The sequence below is a fragment of the Desmodus rotundus genome, chromosome 7 (assembly GCF_022682495.2).
Source record: "Desmodus rotundus isolate HL8 chromosome 7, HLdesRot8A.1, whole genome shotgun sequence".
Classification (NCBI taxonomy): domain Eukaryota; kingdom Metazoa; phylum Chordata; class Mammalia; order Chiroptera; family Phyllostomidae; genus Desmodus; species Desmodus rotundus.
This window is the reverse complement of record NC_071393.1, coordinates 83,676,474-83,700,229: the sequence shown is the minus strand read 5'-3', so window position 1 is coordinate 83,700,229 and position 23,756 is coordinate 83,676,474. Positions and strand designations below refer to the sequence as shown.

Below are 23,756 nucleotides of genomic sequence, written 5' to 3'. Positions count from 1 at the left end.
AGTTAATGTAAGTTTATCAGAGAAATAAAACTAGTTCACCTGATTTACAGATTAAAAAGAAATTTATTCAATAAACATAGCAAAAATTTGAAATGTACCCCAATCTCATTTTTATGGCCAGTTATAAAAGGAATATATTAATTTGAGCCATATGAAACTACCATTTTTGTCAGTTAAAAATGGTCAAATAACAGGGATTTCATGTGGCTAAACTTAATACATAGATCCTAGTATCAGCTCCGCAACTCACTAATTTCACTGAATTACTAGGTTACTTAAATTTGCTGAAGTCCAGTTTCTTCATGTATAAAATAGATATATAGACATCTTATAAGGCATAAAAATTTAAAAACACAGTGTCTAGTGCTTAATAAAAAGACTTTCCTCTGTCCGTCCCTCACCTCATTGTCTGTTATACTAACTTACTGATTTTTGCTCACACCAATCTCATGCCAACCTCACATCACACAATGCACCTGCTCATTTTAGGGCCCTGGTGGAACTACCATACACCCAACTCTTCCCAACGACTCGGTCTATTAGATCTGCTAAGCTCCTTCCCCAGCCTGAACCACATTTTCTATCACCAGCCTAAAAGCTGCCCTTCCGTCACACATTCCTATGCCATGACTCCAACCAGTCTTCAACTCTGAATCATTTCCACCATCTACTTTGCTCCCTAGCCACAGAGTACTGATGGAAGCGAGATAGAAAAGCACATATATCTGGCTCACTACCAATTCATACTACGCAATTTCAATTTGGCCTTTGCTATTGTGCTCAGCAATATTCCACACCATCCCTTTATGCTCTCAATCTTCTCTATCATTCTCAACAGATAAACCAATTTCACATTAATCTCCATTCCTCCTTCTTCGCTATGGTAACACATCCTCTTATCCTTACCTTCTGTCTCAAAGGAAAAGATAGTCCTCCTCCTAAAAACTAAGCTGTACTATGGAAAAGACCCTATCACATTATCTCATTCAACCCTCAAATGAGTCCAATAAAGACTAAAGAGGCCCTGGCCGGGTAACTCAGTTGGTTACAGCATCATCCCAATAGGCCAAGGTTCGGGGTTCCCCAGTCAGGGCACATACAAGAATCAACCAATGAATGGGTAAGTAAGTGGATCAACAAATCTCTCTCTCTCCGCCCCCCCCCCCCTCTCCTTCTTCTCTCTCTCTCTCTTTTTCTCTCTCTCAAAAATCAATTTTAAAAGAAGACTAAACAGGAAAAACCTAAGGCTCATTGGTATTCATGCCCCTCAGTGACCCAGGGCTGAGATTCCTTTCCAAGCTCCCCTGCCCCTTTCCCCACTCCCCTCTGTTATATTATTCTAATCTAGGAGGTCATCTCACAATATATCAAGCTACTCTTGGTTCTCCTGCAAAAAAAAAAAAGTCAGTCTTAATTAGTCCAGGGCCCACATGTCTCAAGGCGAGAGAGACTGTAAGGCACAGAGTTATGGATGGTGACTCTGCACAACACCATTCTCAGAAGAAAGGAGATAAAGTCAACCACACAAGAGGAATGTACTGTAAAATCCCTAGCATTTGGGAACTGTAGACAGCAAATAAAAAGAGGAGGAAATAAGCCCTGGCAGGTGTTGCTCAGTGGAATGAGCCTGCAAACCAAAGGGTCGCTAGTTCAATTCCCAGTCAGGGCATATCCCTGGGTTGTGGGCCAGGTCCCCTGTTGGGGGCTCATACGAGGCAACCACACACTGAAGTTTCTCTCCCTCTCTTTCTCCCTCCCTTCCTCTCTCTCTAAAAATTAATAAATCTTAAAAAAAAAAAAAGTCCTGGTGTGGCTCAGTGGGTTGAGTGCTGGCTTGAGACCCAAAGGGTTGTGGGTTCGATTCCTAGCTAGTCAGGGCACACGCCTGCGTTGCAGGCCAGATCCCCAGTAGAGGGTATGAGAGGCAACTACACATCAATGTTTCTTTCTCTCCCTCTCTTTCTCCCTTCCCTTCTCTAAAAATAAATAAATAAAATCTTTAAAAAAAAAAAAAAGAAAAGAGGAAGAAATAAGAAAGAAACTCGCCATGCTGAGCTCCCAAGTACACAGCGCATTTCCACCATGTAGGTAGCTGTACAGAACAGCACTGCTCTAGAGGGAGTCTGCAGCAACGGCGCTGGAGCGCGCCAAGATGTAGGAGTATGTGGTAAACTACAGAGAAAGGGAGGATGAGAGGTAAGTATGGAGAAAAACGAAAAAGAGGGTATTATTCAACTAAAGACATTAACCAGAGAAGGGTTCCTATTGGTCTTAATGTGTTAATTCATATGGAGCATATCTATGAAGTAAATCTTTAGTCTCAGAAACTTTAAACACTCTGCATTGCACTTGTGAGCACAGCTCTGCCACTTGTGAATAACAAAGATCTTTGCACAATTAACTTAATGGATCCATTATCAAAGACAGTCACTCAACACAGTATGAATGAATCCTAGCCATGAGCCTAATATTCAGGTTGTTTTACAGGTGACTGAGACAGGCCCCCACCCTAATAAGGGTAGAAAAAAAGAAGATGCAAATTTAGCTGATTACAAATGCTGCAACAGCAGTATCTTATATTTCTAGCTTGTCTCTTTTGGTTAGACAGAGCAACAGAACCAGTGACTTACTCCAGAGCCTAACCACCTTATCTCTAAGCAATGTCTTTCAACCTGGCTGAAGAGGGTTTTAAAAACATAAGACAGTCACCCTGCTCCCTACCCCACCTCTGGATTCTAATTTAATAGCCTGCATTTTTAAAGAGCTCCCACAGAAAACTCTGAGGCATGGTCAAGTGCTACACGGCTACTGTTCAGTTACGAACAGGGATGTCATGAGAGTGGCTACAGGGTTAGGAGCAAGAGAGCCAGCAATGGAATCTGACTGTGAAGACAACTGGAAGAGTGGTTAAGAATGTAACACTACTTAAAAGGAAGCCTACAAAACCTGTTGAAATTAAATACAGCCAATTGCTTTTTATTTAAGCATTTACTATAGGAATTCCAAGCATATTTGAGGGGGGAAAGACCATGTCAATATGATTTTGCCATCTAGTGCCTACTTCTCAAAACATTTGCTACTTTAAAACACTTTGACACACACTCACCTGAACCAGGTAAAATGATGCGAGTTGGTGATATGAATAATGGGTGTATAATTCAGAGAAAGTTTAAGATGTTTAGGAAACTATATACACCTAACATTTTGATTCATGACAGAATTATACAATCCTGACATTGATGCACTTTACTACAATGTAATTCTTAAAAATGTAAGACACAATCAACTTTTCAAAAAGGTATTTTTTCATATCTAATGCTCTTCCTGAAAAAAACATTACAGATTACTACAAGAGTTAAAGACTTTCATATCTTATTTATAATATCGAATCTAAAGATATGTCACGATTTTGAGGCATGAAATTAATTGCTTTAGTGGTTAACAAAGTTTTGATTCTCTCCAAGTTCCTACTACTTTCAAGCTTGCACAAACTCACTTTGGCACCAAATACTCCTAATACCAATCCACAAACTCTTTCGTAATGTGTTTGCTCCTTAGGGAGTTTTGCTTATTCCTCCACCTCCTCCTTGTCCTAAGGCTTTGCTCCCCTGCCTCACCACCCAACTAAATTCACTCTTTCCTGTCCAAATCACATTCTTACTCATACCCACACTTACTTATCACGTAACCCTCACAAAACTCCATTCCAGCTTAGTGAGTGCCAGTTATTCAATATACTCACCTATGGTAGATAATCAGAGGTATAAGCTGGAAAAGTAAATGGAGTTAGAACCAAGAAAGAGAAATAAACTTTTGCAATCTGGAAAATTATTTAAAGGTGCAAAGAAATAGATACCAACCTAAATGCCAGGCCAAAAAAAGGGAAAGTGAGAGTTTAAGTGTTAGGTGTACTTTCAGTATCTAAAGACTGCTTGGGAGAAAGCCATGTATCTAAGGATAAAAAGCTAAAGCTTCCTACACAGATCCTGCTTAGTTATACACAACCCCCCCGCCCCAATTCATGATGGTTGTTCTTGAGTCACAATACCTTCTCGACTAATTCCTGGAAGCAGCTGAGTTAAAGGTTTGTGTGGCTCAGTCATGTCATTTCTAATGTAAACTGGAATTACGCTGAGAAGCTCCTGACGATCTTCCTCATGTACAACAGGAATAGATTCTAAAATTAGTTGCATCTGTTCAAGTTCATGTGCACCTGAGTGATATTTAAAAAAAAAAAAGGAACAACAAAGAAAATATAAACAAACACAATAAACACAGTGTAAAACTATAAGAAACTAACTTAAATATTGTAATGACCACTGGGGGGAAATGGTTTTAACTGAATCAATCAGCAGATTTCCTTGTTTTGATTATCATCAATCTTCTCAAAAAGCTTATCTATTTCAATTTCTACTCAGTAATATATTTAGTTTTAGCCCTTTGTTTCTGTAAGAAACTGACTCTTGAAGTCTGGTCTCATATTAAGGTATCACAAAGTAGTGAAAAAAAATGAATGAATTGTGATTCAAGAGACTTGACTTCTAGTGTCAGCTGTACCACTATCTAACTGGTTAAAACTTTGGGAATACTTAACATGGTGATGACTTGATTTCATCAATAAAATAGGTTGAACTAGATTTGTGAAACAAAGAGTTTTATAGTTATGTGTCAGGCTCAGTTAGTACTTCAAGACCATCTATTAAAGAAATAAAAGATTAGGCTAAATGGATGATACAAAAAGAAAAAAGAAAGAAAACCCTTTTTCACTAATTTCTAGAAATTCATTCAATATTCAAATTTTTCTTGAGTGCCTACTATAAGCCAGCATTTTAGAATATAGCTGGGAAACAAAACAGACCGAGTCCCTACCTTCAAGGAGCTTATAATCTAGTGGAGGAAAACAGATAATAACTATAAACATTTATGTAAAATGGTAACAAATGCTATGAAGAAAAATAGAGTAAGCTAAGGAGGATTGTTGGGGGTAGGATTGTTAATACACAGAAGATGATCAAGGAATACCTCACTGAGAAGCTGAAAGTTAAGGAAATTAGGGAACACACCATGCATTTATAGAGGAAGGGAATTCTAGAAAGATGGGAAAAGGCCTAAGGCCCTGAGGAGATAGTAGACTTGGCATGTATAAGAAACAATCAGGCAAGTGTAGCTGAAATGGATGGCTTGGCGGAAATAACAGGCGTGAGGTCACTGTGGCACCAGAATACAAAGGGTCTGCTTTATCCTGAATTGGACAGGAAGCCATTACAGAGTCTGAGCAGGGAAATTACATGATCTGATTTTGTTTTCAGAGAACTACTATAGTTGCTATGAGGTAACTAGACTACAGATAGCAAATATTGAAGCAGGAAAGCTAGTTAGATGGTCCTGCATTAGACCAGGAAAGACATTAATGGTTGACTGAACTGGGGGTAGTGATGAAGATAATAAGCAGTTAGATTCTGGGTATATTTTGGAGAAGAAGCTCACAGGATCTGTACTAACAAAGGTGAAGGCCAATGCCAAGATTTTGGTTTGAACAAGTAAAAAGCGGTTTTGATCTACTATGATAAGGAAGACAGCAAAAAGAAAAAGTATGAGGGAGAAATATGAGGAGTTCAGTTTTGGAAAGGTGAAATGTGAGAAGCTATGAGACATCCAATGGATATATTAGGTTGAACCAAAAAATAATAAGACTAGGACACTACCTATAGGTTAACAATGCAGATTTCCAATGAATGCTTAGTACTTGCCATTTGTTGCTCTGTTCATTTGAGGCCGACACCTAGAACACTTAGCTCTCCCTCATGCTATTTTTATTGAATGTTCACAAATCCACCAATAAAGCATTAGATGGAAACCACAACTGGATCTTTCAGGTAATTCCACAATTCCATTAAATGTTTCAAGTTTACACGGGTTTACAATCAAAATTATGTTTCTCAGAGATGGGTTTTTTAATCTAATTCCTTTTATTGCTATTCATTAGCAGTGTGAACATGCCAAATGAACATTTAAAAACACACCACCTTTGTATAATCAATACAGCCATAAATTCCAACCCCATTTCACACAACTTGGAGCATGATCTAATGATTCTAAATTAAACAAATTATTTTTTTGTTTTCTTGATACAATATTATTGTGGTGGCTTTAAAATATGTCCACAAATGCTTTGATACTCTTCCCTTCAAAGGGTGGAATACAATTCCCCTCCCCTTGAGTGTGAGGTGTACTTAGTGACTTGCTACTAACACAAAATAAAGCTGAAGTGACAGTGTGCTGCTTTTGAGACTAGGTCACAGAAAGATATTTTGCATTCCTGGCCAACTAATTTTTGACAAGAGGGTCAGAACAATCCAATGAAGAAAAAATAATATTTTGCACAAATGGTGCTGAAATAACTAGACAATTAACATGTAAAAGAATGGGGTTGAACCCTTACCTCACACCATGCATAAAGCTTAACTCACAATGGATCACAGACCTAAATGTAAAAGCTAAAACTACAGCCCTGGCCGGGCAGCTGAGGTGGTTAGAGCATAGTCCCAATATGCCAAGGTTGCGGGTTTAATCTCCAGTCAGGGAATATACAGGAAGCAACCAATGAATGTGTAAGTAAGTGGAACAACAAATGTTTCACTTTCTCTCTCTCCCCCATCCCACCTCCTTTCCGCTCTAAGATCAATTTAAATAAGTAAAAGCTAAAACTATAAAACTCTTAGGGATTAGGCAATAGTTTCATAGATATGACACCAAAAGCAGAAGTGACAAAAAAAAAAAAAAAAGCCAAACAGATAAATTTGACTTAATCAGAGTTAAAATCTTCTGTGTCTCAAAAGACACAATAAAGAAAATGAAAGGATAACCTGAAGAATGGGAGAAAATACATGCAAACCGTGTATTTGGTAAGTGATCTATATCCAGTACATGTAAAGAATTCTTACACATCAATTATAAAAAGACAACCCATTCAGAAGTAGTCGATGGGTCTGGACAGATATTTCTCCAAAGAAGGTAAGGCCAATAAACATATGCTCAACATCATTAGTCATTACGGAAATGCAAATCAAAACCACAATGAAATACTACTTCCTATCACTACCTCACATCCAAAAAGGCAGAGAATAGGACAGACAAGACTTTAAATAAGTCTTGGTGAGAATGTGGAGAAATTGGAACTCATATATTGCTAATGGGAATGTAAAATGGTACAACTGCTTTGGAAAGTGGTCTGGCATTTCTTCAAAAAGGTAAACACAGAGTTATCACATGACTGCTAATGTTACAAAGTATCTTTTAGAAGGAAAAAAATGTTCTAAAATTAGATGGTTACAAGACCTTGTGACTATACTTTAAAAATACTGAACTGTATATTTTAAGTGGGTGACTTTTATGGTATGTGAATTATATCTTTTTTAAAGTATATATTATTATATTACAGTAGGCAAATGACCCGTTAGCCAATGACGGTTAAGATTCCTCAAGGGAGGGACGACCTAAGACAGGCATGGGCACGAAGGGGCCCTCAGGGAAGGACTTGGGGGGCTATAGAAAAAGGGGTGATGGACCCTCGCCCCTTGGCTTTGACACAGCCTGAATCCTCATTCCTCTGTAAGAAGTCTCCTAATCTCTTGGCTGCCTTATTTCCCCTGACTTAAGCCTTAAACAATGCGGGAGGGCGGTGCAGCCCTGGGCAGGAATGGGTGGTTCCCTAGGGTATCAGGCCTAAGAAAGAATACTTAAAATCCTGTGAAACCTGCTTTGGTAAGAATGTCCTCAGTTTTCTGATAAGGGTCCAAGAATGCAATGAGTTTGTTTCCCAAAGTTTTATAGCCCTTTAGCTAACTGACCCTGACTCAGAATAAGCCTTCAGCATTCTTTGAATGTTATCTATTGTTTGATCCTTACTGCCTGAGAATGATGAAGACCTTCCTTGAGGTAATGCTCCCAGAAAAGCAATAAAAGCCTGTCCAGGCAAGGGTCAGGACGCTCTCTCACTCAGAGAGTGGCCATGCCATCCCTTTTTCTCCATAGGACTTCTGCAGTCCATGTGAATTTGTTCGTTGCATCCACAACACCGTGGACACTGCTGGTCAGAGTCCACATCACCCCTCCACCCAGTACCCCTTTCCCTCCAGCTATACCCCCCCACCTTACTTCATGTCCATAGGTTATGCATGTTAAGTTCTTTGGCTTCTCCATTTCCTATACTATTCTTAACATCCCCCTGCCTGTTTTGTACCTACCAATTATGCTTTTTAATCCCTGCACCTTCTCCCCCACCCCTGTTCTCTCCTTTCTCCCTCCCAGGTGAAAACTCTCCAATGATCTCCATACCTATGATTCTGTTCCTATTCAGATTGCTTGCTTAGTTTGTTTTGTTTTGTTTAGATTCAGTTGTTAATAGTTGTGAATTTGTTGCCTTTTTAATGTTCATGGTTTTGATCTTTTTTTTTTAAAGATTTTATTTACTTATTTTCTGAGAGAGGGGAAGAGGAGGAGAAAAAGAGGGAGAAACATCGATGTGTGGTTGCCTCTTACATGCCCTGAAACCCAGGCAGGCACCTTCACTGGGAATCGAACCAGAGATCCTTTGGTTCACTGGCCAGAACTCAATCCATTGAGCCACTCTAGCCAGGGCTCTTCTTTTTCTTAAATAAGGCCCTTTAACATTTCATGTAATAATGGCTTGATAATGGTGAACTCCTTTAGCTTTACCTTGTCTGGGAAGCACTTTAACGCCCTTCCATTCTAAATGATAGCTTTGCTGGCTAGAGTAATCTAAGTTGTAGATCCTTGCTTTTCATCACTTTGAATACTTCTTGCCAGTGCCTTCGTGCCTGCAAAGTTTTTGAGAAATCAGCTGATAGTCTTATGGGAACTCCTCTGTAGGTAACTCTCTGCTTTTCTCTTGCTGCTTTTAAGATTCTATCTTTATCTTTGATCTTTGGCATTTTAATTATGATGTGTCTTGCTGTAGTCCTCTTTGGGTCCAACTTGTTTGGGTCTCTCTGTGCTTCCTGGACATGTCTATTTCCTTTGCCACATTAGAGAAATTTTCTTTCATTATTTTTTCAAATAAGTTTTCAATTTCTTGCTCCTCCTTTACTCCTTCTGGCATCCCTGTGATATGTATACTGGCATGTTTGGTGATGTCCCAGAGTCTTCTTATAATACCCTTGTTGTTGTTTTTTTTATTCTTGTTTCTCCTTTCTGTTCTGGTTGAATGTTTGTTTCTTCCTTCTATTCCAAATAGTTGGTTTGAATCCTGGCTTCCTTCCCCACACTGTTGGTTCCCTGTAGATTTTTCTTTATTTCACATAGTATAAACGTCACTTCTTCCTTTATGTTGTTGCCCTACTCAATGAGTTCTTTGAGCATCCTGATCACCAGTGTTTTGATCTCTGCATCTGATAGATTGGCTCTGTTTCATTTAGTTCTTTTCCTGGGGTTTTGTTCTGTCCTTTCATTTGAGCCATTTTTTTTGTCTCCTCAATTTGGCAGCCTCCCTGTGTTTGTTTCTGTGTTAATTCACAGGTAGAGCTGCTTTGACTCCCTGTAAAAGGCACCTGTAAATTCTGTGAAGCAAAGCCTTAGGTAATCACCAGGGTGGGGCAATCTGCTTCACAGCTTTGTGGCTCTTTGTGGGGGGGTGGCTCCCTGTGCCACTGCCTGGTTCTGCGGGTTTGCCTGACACTCACCCCATTTCCAGTCACTTGACCCATTGCCCATATGTGACTGGCACCCTTCCATCTGTTGCCCTGGTATTGAATCCCAGTGTGGATGGGTTTGCATACGTTTTAAGACCATGTGGGCCCTTTAAGCAGAGTTTCCTGAAAATCTGGCATTTTTTTCCCACTGCCTCAACCCCTATTGGTTTTTACAGTCAGAAGTTATGGGGATTTATCTTCCTGGCACTGAAAACCTAGGTTGTATCGTCTGGCCTGGGGCTGGGATTGCTCACTCCCAAGGAATCCCTCCTGATTTTTATCCACCACACATGAATGTGGGACCACCTGGGCCTGTTCAACTGCCACCACCACCTCTCTGCACCACACTGTGTCTCCTCGCCTCTCTGCTCCTCCTACCCATCTGGATGAATGTGGCTCCTTTACATCTTTGGTTGTTGGACTTCCACACAGTTCTATTTTTTTCTAAAGTTCTCGGTGTTATTGGTTTTGAGATTTAGTTGTAATTCTTTTTGTGGTTGCACCAGGAGGTGAAGCATGTCTACCTACACCTCCATCTTGACTGGAAGTCTGTGAATTATATTTTGAAACAATTTTTAAAAAGATGTTAACTTTCTTTGCTCTCTCTTCTGGGTCACTAAGTCTTCTGGAGGAAACTAGGTGCCATATTGTGAAGACACCCAGCCAATCCTATGGAGAAGCCCACATGGTGAGAACTGAGGACTCCTGCTAACATCATGTGAGTAAGTTATCTAGAAGTGGAGCCTCCTACTCAGGCAAGGCTTCAAGTGACAGCAGTCTCAACCACCATCTTCACTACGCAAATCTGAGCTAAAACTACCTGGCTAAGCCACCCGCAAATTCCTGACCCATGGAAACTACGAAATAATAACTGTTGTTTAAGCCGCTAAGTTTTGAGGTAATTTGTCACACTACAACAAATAATACAATAATTACTTTATAAATGACAAAGGTGCTGGAATATCAGGACTATAACCTCTAATTACACTATTATGCCTTGGAAAAAATTCAATCCACTTAAAAATTTAGTGTCTTGTAATCACTGGTATTTTCTCAGCTTTCTACAATGAAATTCAATCACTATCACACATTGAGAGAAATTTTAAATAAATTTAGGAGAAAATTACAAAGGATTGGTTAATGTTATGTAAGCTGTGGGCTACGACAAGTAATCAGTATTAAAAAAATTTAACAGCATTTATACATACCATCCTTTCTTCAACAATGCTCTCTTATGCACACTAATCTTTCTTTCGTTAACCCTTCTTTTGTAAGCAGACTCTACTCTATTCCCCTCCTTTTGCTCTTGGCACAAACTGGGAGTGTTGGGAAGGCCATTCCAAGATTGTTTAGAGAGGGGCAAAACGTAATGCCAGAAGAGAGGAAAAGACCTAAATCACCATTACCTCACTTCTCTAAAACTATCTTCAGTACCTTACTATTTCCAAGTTTTTCAAATGGAAACTCTTCTGCCTACTTTCTAAGTATTCTGGCCCATCTTAATTAGATATAAATAGCTTCATTATCTTTTGATACCTTGCTTTCATCAAACTTTTCTCACTAACTCATAAGCATACCAGGCTCATGCTCTTATTGACACAGATACCCTTAGAGATACTACTTTTTTCTCTCTTTTCACCTATTAAAATTCTTCACTATCCCTATGTAGTGAAAAATCCTGACTCCTTTATGCCTTCTGTTCCAGCTATCACAGATGTAGCTTCTCTAAGTTTGCAACTCTTATAGGCTGTATTAGGTAATTTTATACAGACTCATACTTTGCTATATGATATATAGCAGGTGTTTTTCATGGATTATTCACTTCTTCCCCTCTTGACTAAATTCCCTCTCTTACACTTCAGAGTCCCTCACGGCACTAAACTCAGCAAAAAATTACTTGTATGGTTGTTTCTGAAAGGTCACAGTAGTCAGGTAACAGGATATGGCAGCTCAACCAACAGGGATGACTGGGCAGGGCAGACAAAAAAGGAATTACTAGATTTTTAATAATAGCTCAAAAATTTCACCAGGAAGTGACAAAAACTGACAGCACAAGACAAATTCACATACCATGTAACAGAGATTACCAAGTATTATGGAGCAATGAAACATAAAATTATGTTTAAGAAATAATATATATAGCCCTGGCTGGTGTGGCTCAGTGGATTGAGTATCAGCCTGCAAACCAAAGGTTGCCGGTTCAATTCACAATCAGGGCACATGCCTGGGTTGCAGGGGCCAGGTCTCCAAGTAGGAGGCGCACAAGAGGCAACCACACATTGATATTTATTTCCCTCTCTTTCTCCCTCCCTTCCCTCTTTCTAAAAGTAAATAAATAAATAAATCTTTAAAAAAAGAATATATATAAAAGAACACTAGAATTCTGACTAAATTTACTGAGTGAACAATTCAGTGAATATGTAAATAAGTTTTCTCAATTTTTTAAATATTAAAAACACCATTTTACATTTTAATATTCCAGACTATAATAAATTGTTATAAATCTTTCCTCACAGATATATGCAAAATTATTTCTCTTGGGAATTTTTCCCCATATATTTTAAATTTCTAACCTGCAAAGAGGGTTTTACCAGTCAGCATTTCAGCAAAGATGCAGCCTGCAGCCCACATGTCAATGGCTTTAGTATAGTTATTAGGAGAAAGTAAAAGGCGTGGAGATCTGTACCATTTAGTAACCAATCCTTCAGAAAGATGACCCTGCAAAAGAAACAAAAACATACTTTAAATTTTTACTGTAGCTGAAGAACAGTACATGAAACTTGATTCATCAAAGAATCCTTGATCTACAAAAAAAAAAAAAAAACCATGAAAACGCATAATTGTTAAATCTTAAAACAATACTGTTGAGTTCTATGCCTATTTTCAAGGCTCTTGCAATTTTGAGGCTAAACTTCCTCTGGGGTATACCATCTATAAGATGATGTGAGCATCATCTTACGATGCTTACCAAAATATACTATAATTCTAAGCTATACATCTGAAACATGTTCCAGAACAGAAGCCATTTTTCACTGTAAGTCTTGTTAATTAAGGAGCAGGTATGCTTCAAATCAACGAAAGGTAGGAAAGAGCACCAGAGGTGCCACTTATAAACCAGCGCCAACCTCCTTACTGACAACCCAGGGGACCAGGCTCTACTACACAGCTCATCTGTAACCAACTTTACTACTTTATGTTTATAAAGCATTTGACAAAAACAGTTATACATATATTGCCTTATTTCATCCTCAAAATAACCCTGAGAAATTGTGAAGGTAGGTATTAATTCCATCTGCAGGGGTAATAACAGAGAGATAAGGAATCTGCCTAAAAGTCATATAGCTCAGATGGATGTAGAAATGGAATTCAATTTTTAATAGTGTAACTCTGTTCAGTTGTTCAGTGTTCTCTCCACAATACTTCATGGTTACCCATAAAGAGGGTGTGGTTATCCATTTCATTTTAATACTCAATTTCTATGTTATTGGGTTTTTTTTAATTAAGTTATACTTAACATGAGATGATACACAAATGAAAAGATTTTAGACACGTGCTACGGGAGCCAAGCAAGCAGGACTCCTAGGGGCACTTTACAACCAAAGCAGCTCCACTTTTATATTTTAAACATCAGAGTCCTGCACATCATCTCATTTGAAAACTAAAAGACCAGGGTTTGACTTGGAAAATATTAACTTCTTGTACGAAAGCAAGTTACCTAAGGCAAAGCTACCGTGAATCCTTTTGGCTAGTCTTACTGCCTACTTTATAGACTCAAAGAAACAAAAGACCTTAAATTTGAAATAGCATCTTCTCTTACCTTCAGGTAAGACCACACTTCTGCCCTAAATACAGAAGAATGCATTTTACTTTTAAATAAGGAAGAATTTCAATTATAATAAATAACCATACACTTTTAGGAATTCGTATTTAATTAGATACCCACTTAACCTTCACTTCAAACATAGGAGATTGTGAATGAAAGATCTCTATCAGAAGAAAAGGTACTATGTAAAGTTTAATACAACTAACTAGAAATTCTGCCACCAATATGTAAAGGAAATACAAAAGTACCTATTTCTAATGATGTATGGAGTAAAGGTCTGTCTCAGCCGGCTTTCCACGTACCTTATGGGAATAATGGGGATCCATGATCCGCGCAAGACCAAAGTCACCTATCTTCAGCACCAAGTCTTCAGTGTTAATGAAAAGATTAGCTGGTTTGAGATCTCTGTGCAGTACGTTTGCAGAGTGAATATATTTGAGCCCTCGTAGCAGCTGATACATGAAAAGCCGGGCATGCTCTTCCAGTAAAGGGCCCTGCTCGAGCACATTAGCCAAGTCTGTCTCCATGTACTCCTGAACAATGTAAACACTGTTCTGTTCGGTAAGAGAGCCCACATCGTCTGTTAACTGGCTTCCACTGGGACCAAGAATTTCAAACACTTTCACAATGTTATCATGGTCAAGTCTTCTGATAATTTTGATTTCACGTAGAGCATGTTTGACACTCTGGGGATCAGTAAGGACAATTTTCTTGATGGCTACTCTTTTGTCACAGTCATTGTCTACAGCAGAAAAAACCAAGCCATTGCCTCCACAACCCAATGGTTTTAAGTCCATATACCTAGAGCCCAGATCAAAACCATGAATGTTCATAAGACTTTCAAATTTCTCTGCCATTTTGAAACTCTTACTATTGCCTTTTCCTTTCGAATTGTTGAACTTGTGTAAACAAGGAAGAAAACTGGCATCAAAAGGAAAGATCTTTCAAAAAGGGAGAAGAAAAATAATTTTGCTTCCACAGCAAGATGGTTTCTTGATGTTCATTGCATATGCCAACCAGGCCCGTTGAGTTCCCCTTAGATATAAAGCTCAAAAAGCTCTCCTCATATTGAGAATTAAATAGATTGCAGTACTCATAGTTCAAGAAAGGGGCAGCAACTCTGCAGACATCTAAAGAAAACACTCGAGAAACTCAAACGGAATGAAATGACATACTATGCACTCAGATTTACTGTGCTAAACGATTTAACATTTAACAAAAATGTGAATAAATATGCACACAACAGGCTTCTATGAACATTCTCCTCACAGTGCAGATACATTCAGTGTTGGACTGGTCCTGAGCAGCATCGTTCTAAGGTGCCAGTAAGCACTATTTCCGTTTTGCTTTTCTTCCTTTGTTGCTGTATATTTCAACAGGAAGCCCTGGCAGCTGTTGGTTAACAGATGTCTTTTGTTAGTGATCAGGTGGCTCCAGCTCACCACAATCACAGTCAAAGCTACCGTCCATCTTACTCTGATACAACCTAGGGGATGAGAAAAAAGGAAAATAGTTACCATTGCAGGAAATGCTCTTTTCTTCAACTCTAAATGACACGAATTGGGCATTTAGCTATAAACTACTACTGGTACATTCAACTTATTTTATAGTCACTAAACGTTAAGATTACCTTCAATCAGAAATAGCTATCTGTGTTGTAGGTAATTCCCATGTGTTGGCTCAGACTCCAGATCTCACCACACTAGGTTCTTTGTAATATTTAGGCCCATTAGGTTGTATCATTTCTTAAAAGCCAATGAGTAAAGGAAGGGAAGTTCAGAATATTTTTACGGAATTCTTCAGAATTTTTTGATGGTTAAAACATTAGTAACACAAAAGAACAAACAATCCACTTGACTTGGCAATTTCCCTTCAAGGAACACTTCCTACAGAAATGCTTGACAACATACAAAATGCTCATGTTTTTTGTAGTAGCAAAATACTAAAGACAACTAAACTTTCAACAATAGAATACAGAAAAAAAGAGTTATATTCATTTAGTGGACTACTATAATAATAAAAATGAACAGAGATGGTTGAAATCACTAAATATACACTAAATTTAAAAAGTAAATTGCAGATGGAAATGTGCATGCTGAAACCAGTTATATCAGGTTCATAAATATGCAAAATAATGCTATTTTATGGGTGCATATGTATGTACCAAAAGTATAAAAAACATACATGAGATTGATAACAAATTCATAACAATGTCCTTGGAGAATTAGGGAAGGAATTAGGATCAGAGTAGGATTACACAGTATGCTTAAATATATCTCTATAATGTGTTATTTCTTCTTGAAAAACTGAAGTATGACAAATTATTAGAATCTTATAGAGCTGAGTGGTATGTATGCGAAGAGCTCATATTACAGTGGGGAAAACAGGCTGACAAGCAAAGACACACAGATGTCAGAGGCAGTAAGTGGTGTGGGGAAAATAAAACAAAGGGGGCAGGGGGGTTGGTTAGGGAATGCCTCTGCACGTACTGGAACAAAGCTCTACTGGAGGGAGCTCAGGAGTGGGTGGGCCTCAGGGATGTTATGTAGAAGTTACTGTTCCAGACAGAGGGACTAGCACTGAAGGCGAGTATGCATCCCAGAGAAATAGCTAGGAGGCCAGGGTAGTAGCTCATTTAAATGTATATGCAAGTAATACAGCCTAGCCCCTAAATGGAAAAGCTTCCTGTTGCTGACTTTGGGTCTAAAAAGGTGATACAGATGCAGAATTCCTTTACTCAAAGGGCCAATCGTTTAAAAGCAATGAGAACTTCAATCACCTTCAGCTGTGGCTTAAGAGAACCGCTAGGACTCTCAAACACATCAGCTGCTTCACAGTACTAAAGCTTTCAAATAGTACGATAGGGAATCTGGCTTAATTTCCCTCCTGCTTCATATTCCTACATAGTTCACATGAGGAAATACAATATTCTAAAAAATATAATATGGTAAGAGCACTTGCCTCAACCTGAACAAATCTTCAATTTTGAGAAGTCAACAAACATGAAAAATTACTGTGTAAAAGAGAAACTGATGATACTAATAGAGACTAAGTAGATAAATGATCCTTATGGCAGCAGCTCTATTTAACAAAAATTAGTATTTACTATCCTTGAGTTCTTCTAATAAATATGATCACTTCTTGTATCTGCTTAATATTGTGAAGGACGGCAATAGCATAATAGCTTTCTTTGTTTTACTATAACAGAGATGGCTTCCTCTGTCTGAAAGTTTTTGTGGGCTTCTCAGAAATCAGATTTAAAAAGAGCAGACTCCTAAAAATTCTGTAGCTTGTCAGTCTATTTGTAGTAAAACATGTAGTAAAACTGTAGTAAAAGCTAAAGTTTGCAAATAAACTTTTTAATTTTATTTATTTATTTTTAGAGAGAGGGGAAGGGAAGGAGAAGGAGAGGGAGAGAAATATCAATGTGTGGTTGCTTTTCACGTGCCCTCTACTGGGGACCTGACCTGCAACCCAGGCATGTGCCCTGACTGGGAATCAAACCTGCGACCCTTTGGTTCACAGCCCGTGCTCAGTCCATTAAGCTACACCAGCCAGGGCGCAAATAAACTTTTGAATTAAAAAAATACTTCAAGGCTTTAATACATACTGTTTGCCCCCTGTCAATTTTTCCTATTTGTATATATGTTGACAGTTCTTATTTTCTACTAAATATCTTAGAAAAGCAGTAGTTTTCAAAAGCTCCAGTACTCTGAAATTTTTATTTCTAGTTTCAACCTGAAATAGGGTGGTTATTCACACCTGCCTTCCTGCCCTAATGTAGAAAATTCCTTAAAGCTCAGTCAAGTTTTTTTTTATAAATGTACATTTTAAAGTCAATTCTATAAAATTGACGTAAGAACAATAAAATCTCTAGGAACTTTCTTAAGCTTCATCTTCACTAATAGAGCAATCACAGTCAAGCACAAATAACGCTTTGTCAAAAATGACACGTTATCTGACAGAATAGCACTATCGTAGGAACTGCAGCCAGATTAGAGACATAAGAATGAGATCGTTCTCAAGAACCCCTCCCATCCACATCTGCCCCCTTTAAATTTTTGCGAGACCAAGAAACATCAAAGGCCAAAAACAAGTAAAAGGGTGGAGATGCCGTTTCAGAAATCTCAGTGACTGATCGGCACTTACAAGGGCAGAGAGTGGGTAAAACTTCATCTTGGGGAAGGCAGGAGGAGCCTGTGTCTATGCTGAGAATTGCCAAGTCCTCATTATATCAACAGATTCAGACGATGACTGTACGGAAAGTCTTCAACAGCCTTCAGAAATATGAGACCATTCTAAAGAGAGATGGTAACATTTACTGACAAAATTGTAATTCCACTAGACAGTGAGGACTGTGCCAATCAAAAAAGTTGGGGGAAAAAGAAGCCATTATTGATAACAGTGCTTCCCCAGTGATCTGCCTCATTATTCTGAGTAGTAGTCTTCAAAGTCCTTCAATATCCATTAGACCAAAAGCTACTGGAGCACCTTTCATCCAGAAGCTTAGAAAGTAAGCCCACCTTAATCAGTAAGTTGAAGGTAATGTTATACTTCTCCATGATAAAGTGTGTCCAGTAAATGTTTCAAATTTAGTCACCCTCCATTCAGCAAGTATTTGCTAATTACATATTATGTACCTGTCAATATACTGTACTAGGAACCAGGGATAAAATGGTAAGTAAAGATAAACTTGAGCCCTGCCCTCATGGAGTTTACGGTATGGTTGGAGACAAACAATAAAGTAACACAGGAAAAAGGGGAATGCAAAGGGAACAAGTGGTACCAAGGAATGGTACAGGATGCTATCAGAGCCTACACACTGGGTGGATCTGACCTAATTAGGGAAGTCAGGATGTGTGTGTGCCTTTAAGAGCCAAAAAAATGCATAAGCCTCCCATGCTCACTTAGTGACCATGAAAACAGCTTCCTCCTTATCCTTATCACCTTGACCCTTATAGCAGTTACCCGTATATTCCAAATCCTGATCTCTCCAACCACCTCCATCTTTCGCATCAATCGCGGAGTTCCTTGGCATCACTAAAGCAAGCAGGTACAATTCAACTCCACCAGCAAATTACTGGTCAGAGCATTCTCCATCCACATCAACAACCTCTAGAAATTTGCTATTTATACCTCTTTCATGTTTAACTTCATAAAAGCAAAGTTCAGGCTCAAGAAAGATCTGAGGTTCCACATTCCTTTTGCACTTTCCACACACTTCAAGGGAAGAAAAGGAACACTGAGAAGTACAGTAACTTAAAACGGCCCTTCCCACCATCCTTCCAATTTCTCTACTGCCAAATGTTATCCATTACTACTAACCTAGTGCCAATACTGTGCTGCTTGGAGAGAGATCATTAATTAAGCTTTAATTAGTTAGGTCAATCAATGTTGCTGTTTTTAACAATTTGATGAATACAAAGTACAGAGAATCGGTTATAAGAGTGCAGTTGGCTGTATGCTTTACCAGTGGTCTTTTTTCAGTGATCCACCACAACATGGAGGTAAAAGTTCTCTATGTAGCCCAGGCTGGGTAGCAACTTCCTACGTTTATAAGACAGTTCCCTGAAACTGCATTAGACACAACTGTCTCATCAAGCATTCCTTTCTTCCGTAAATTAACTTGCTTTCTTGTCATTTAGCCTAACCCCAGACCAAGAGAAATACAGGTATTCTGAGTCAAGTCTAAGTGTATGAAATAAAGTTATAAAATGCAAATGAAAAAGTATAAGATAGCAGAATAACTGCACTCTGCCCCATCACCCCCATTCTATAGAAAACGGGTCTTCTTTCCTCTCTTACCCAGTTACAACTTGGCCTGTGTCATAAGGGAGCCTGGATGTGCAAAGCAAGTTTGAGATGAGGGCCTTAAACATAAAGGTTACTTTTCTGGTCTCTCTTCCATTTTCCACTCCACAGCTTCTCAGGTTAAATGCTGATGAGGGTCATCTGGCCTGATCACACTTGCTGACAGCTCTCCCCCTCCTCTCTCCTCAACAGCTCTTGCCTATTTTGCTCTTCTCCAGGGTCAAGTAATTTGAGTTAACTGGAATCCAGCCAGCCTCACATCTTCTCAGCCAAAACCCAGTTGCTACTGGAGAGAAGGGAAAGGTTTAGCTCTACTTATAGTCACCCAGGACTGTCTCCTAACCCTGGCACAGAGAGGTGTTGTTATAGGAAATTCACCCTTCCCTAAAATCACATCTCAGGCTCTCATTAAAACTACTAAGTTACTAGGGCAGAGAAAGCCAAAAGCTACAGCTTAACTGCTTGCTCATATGTATTCTTGACAATGCCCTTGCTGCTAATGTAGAATAGTCAGTCCTAGGAGTTACCAGGAACCTGTCTCAGGATTTGGACCTCAAAGAGGCCTAGAGTCCAAATTAGTGTCAGTGAATGATCTTAGGAACCTACGGTGGGAGGGAAGACCTTAAATTAAAACACCAAAGCCCACCAGGCTTTGCCTGCTACCAGGAACTACTGCTAGCTACAGAAACTTTCAAAATCAGAAACAGATGATTACAAGGCTGCACAGTATCCAAATTTTTAAAACTTCTCTTCCATTTCCAACCTCCATGCTTAAATTGTCAGAGTCTTTGCCAAAATACATTTTAATTTACCTTTATTTAAAAAGCCACTATAAAGTAAATGCCACTATATTTATTTTGATGCTCGTATGCAGTTTCTATTTACTCTAGGATATCCATATTGGAGTACCAGTACTTCGCAGACCAGATAAACAGGATAGTCAAAGAATCTCTAAAAACCCTTCCAATTCTAAAGGTCGATGATCTATGAAAGCACAGTATAAGTCTCCTATTTCACAGATTTTTCTTCCCAAGCAATTATGGTGATACACCCAGTACAGTGGAAATGTGACTGAAACCATTCTAAACTGAACAATAAACAAACAATCCCTTCTACAAATGTATGGATAGAAATTTTAAAACAATTATAATAACCTGTCATCCCCTCTCCTATCCACTTCTTGCCCAAGCCTTCATTTCTGATTCCTCTCCTAACGTTAAGGGAACATTGGAGCAAATATACAAGCAGGAGACATGTAGACAGCCTCCTTCAAGTACCTTTGGATATCTGAGGATTCCAACAAATGAAAATTAATAGAAACTTCCATAGCAGTCAGGATAGGTTAGTAACAAATAACCCCCAAATGTCAGTAACTTATTAAATCTTGCTCATGCAACAAGCCCCACAAAGATGTCATCGAGACTGTCAAAGTAGTCACCATCACTACCGCTGCCACTCAATGTGCCCCAAAGAGAAAGTGGAAATATATCACTGGTGCCGAAAACTTTCATCCAGAAATAATACATTTCACTTGTATTCACATTTTATTCACCTTTGATCACACAGTAACACCTACTTCCAGGGAGAAGGGAAATGCAATCCCAACATGGTCCCAAAGCAGAGAGAACAAAGATGTTTTCAACAACTTTGAGTAAAACGTCTTTCATTTTTCCATCCATCCATTACATTTTAATTTTTTTTAAAAAAGAAAAAAACTGTATTAAGGCCCCGACTGGAGTGGCACAGTTGGTTGGGCATCATCACACAGAGTGAAGGGTCAGAGATTTGATTCACTGTCAGGGCACATGCCTGGGTTTCGGGTTTGATCCCCCGTCGGGGCACCAATGAGAAGCAACCAATGTTTCTCCCTCACATTGATGTCTCTCGCCCTCTTTCTCCCTCCAAATCCCTCTTTTTTAAAATAAATGTAAAAAAAAAAAAAACTTTATTGAGTGCTTACCATATGTCAGGCATCGCTTTGGGCATTAAGGTAGAGCAGGAGTTCATCAAAAAACAAACAAAACAAAAACCTAACCTCACTGCCTGTGCCCTCCTAGAGCACTGTAGTAGATTCCTCCCTGTCCTACTAACACTTCTTTCTCCTCTTTCCCCTAATAGCACTTTCTTTCCCTTGTCTTTGCCATCTTCCTCAATCTAATTTAATCCCTATTCTTCAGATCTTCTACTCTTTATTTTCCAGGGCACCATTTCCCTCCCCTCCCCTTTGCTGTAGCTCTATTTTATTTTTGAATGTATTTTATTGATTATATTATTACAGTTGTCCCATTCCCCCCCCTTATTCCCCTTTGCCCTTCAACCCCTTCCCACCCGCACCCCCCCCTTTAGTTCATGTCCATGGGTCATACTTATAAGTTCTTTGGCTTTTCTATTTCCTATACTATTCTTAACCTCCCCGTCTACTTTCTATCTACCATTTATGCTTCTTATTCTCTTATTTCCCCCATTCTCCTTCCTCCCCCTCCCCTATGATAACCGCCCATGTGATCTCCATTTCTGTGATTCTGTTCCTGTTCTACTTGTTTGCTTAGTTTGCTTTTGTTTTAGGTTCGGTTGTTAATAACTGTGAGTTTGTTGTCATTTTACTGTTCATAGTTTTTATCTTCTTTCTCTTAGATAAGTCCCTTTAACATTTCCTATAAAAAGGGCTTAGTGATGATGAACTCCTTTAACTTGACCTTATCTGGGAAGCACTTTATCTGCCCTTCCATTCTAAATGATAGCTTTGTTGGACAGAGTAATCTTGGATGTAGGTCCTTGCCTTTCATGACTTCAAATACTTCTTTCCAGCCCCTTCTCGCCTGCAAGGTTTCTTTTGAGAAATCAGCTGACAGTCTTATGGGCACTCCTTTGTAGGTAACTGTGTCCTTTTCTCTTGCTGCTTCTAAGATTCTCTCCTTCTGCTTAATCTTGGCTAATGTAATTATGAAGTGCCTTGGTGTGTGCTTCCTTGGGTCCAGCTTCTTTGGGGCTCTCTGAGCTTCCTGGACTTCCTGGAAGTCTATTTCCTTTACCAGATTAAGGAAGTTCTCCATTATGTTTTCAAATAAGTTTTCAATTTGTTGCTCTTTCTCTTCTCCTTCTGGCACCCCTATGATTTGGATGTTGGAACATTTAAAGTTGTCCTGGAGGTTCCTAAGCCTCTCCTCATTTTTTTGAGTTCTTGCTTCTTCATTCTGTTCTGGTTGAATGTTTCTTTCTTCCTTCAGGTCCAAACCGTTGATTTAAGTTCTCGTTTCCTTCCCTTCACTGTTGGTTACCTCTACCTTTCTCTTCATTTCACTTTGCATAGCCTACATTTTTTTCCTCCATTTTGTGACCATAGTCAGCCATTTCTGTGAGTATACTGATTACCAGTGTTTTGAACTGTGCATATGATAGGTTGGCTATCTCTTCATCGCTTAGTTTTATTTTTGGAGCTTTGATCTGTTTTTTCATCAGGGCCTGTTTTTTCATTAGGATCTGTTTTTTTCTCAGTGCACCTGCTATATTGTAAGGGTGGAGGCTTAGGTATTCGCCAGGGTGGAGCAACCCATGTCGTTGTGGTGTGGTGTTGTATGTGGGGAAGGGGTCTGAGAGGCAATAATGCTGCTTGCTCAGCTTTAGCAGGTTTTCAGTCACTTCTCCCACTACCCACAATAAAATTAGGCCCTTCTGGTGCTGATTCCTGGGTGGGTGGGTTTGTGTACGTTCTAGGACCCCAGGCCCTCTCCAACAAACTCTCCAATGAGGCTGGGAGTTTCCCCCCGCTGCCGCAGCAACCCCCACAGATTTTTACTGCCAGAGGTTTTGAGGCTTTATTTCCCGTGCCAGAACCCTGGGTTGCACAGTCTGTCTCGATCCCCAGTTGTTCTTCACCATTATCCACACACAAATGTGGGACCGCCCAGTCCGCCAGGTGCTACCCTGCCTGTTCCAGTCTGCCAACAGCTGCCCAGGCCTCTAGCCGCTGCCTTGCTGCAAGTCGTCTCTACCCGGCCACTCATCTCCACCCCTCCCAGTGGTCTGGATGAATGTTTCTTCTTTAATTTCTCGGTTGTCAAACTTCAATACAGTTCAATTTTCTGGCAGTTCTGGTTATTTTTTGTTTTTAAATTATTTGTTGTCCTTCTTTTGGTTGTGTGAGGAGGCAAAGTGTATCTACCTATGCCTCCATCTTGGCCAAAGTCCTGTAGCATTATTTTAAAATAAAAAGTTTGGGACTAAGTACTGAACAGTTTTACTGACATTTTCTGAGCATATAGTACCTGGTACTTAGAAGGCAACTTAACTATACTGAATGGCCCTGACCAGGTGGCTCAGTTGGTTGGAACATCATCCCATGCACCAAAAAAGTTGTGGGTTCGATCCCTGGTTGGGACGCATACAGGAGGCAACCAATCAATGTTTCTCTC

General features: G+C 39.2%; 1 protein-coding gene across 5 annotated transcripts in view; it reads right to left on the bottom strand.

The window, feature by feature from the left end:
* The window catches only part of MAPK6 (mitogen-activated protein kinase 6), a 40,867-nt gene that overhangs the window by 4,802 nt on the left and 12,309 nt on the right, over nucleotides 1-23,756 (bottom strand). For all 5 annotated transcript variants that reach the window (XM_045201548.3, XM_045201547.3, XM_045201550.3 and 2 more), the window contains 3 exons: nucleotides 13,836-15,019; nucleotides 12,284-12,428; nucleotides 4,049-4,213 (listed from right to left, as the gene is read on the bottom strand). In XM_045201548.3, coding sequence (XP_045057483.2) covers nucleotides 4,049-4,213; nucleotides 12,284-12,428; nucleotides 13,836-14,390 — 865 coding nt within the window. In that variant the 5' untranslated portion in view covers nucleotides 14,391-15,019. The remainder of the gene's footprint in view (nucleotides 1-4,048; nucleotides 4,214-12,283; nucleotides 12,429-13,835; nucleotides 15,020-23,756) is intronic.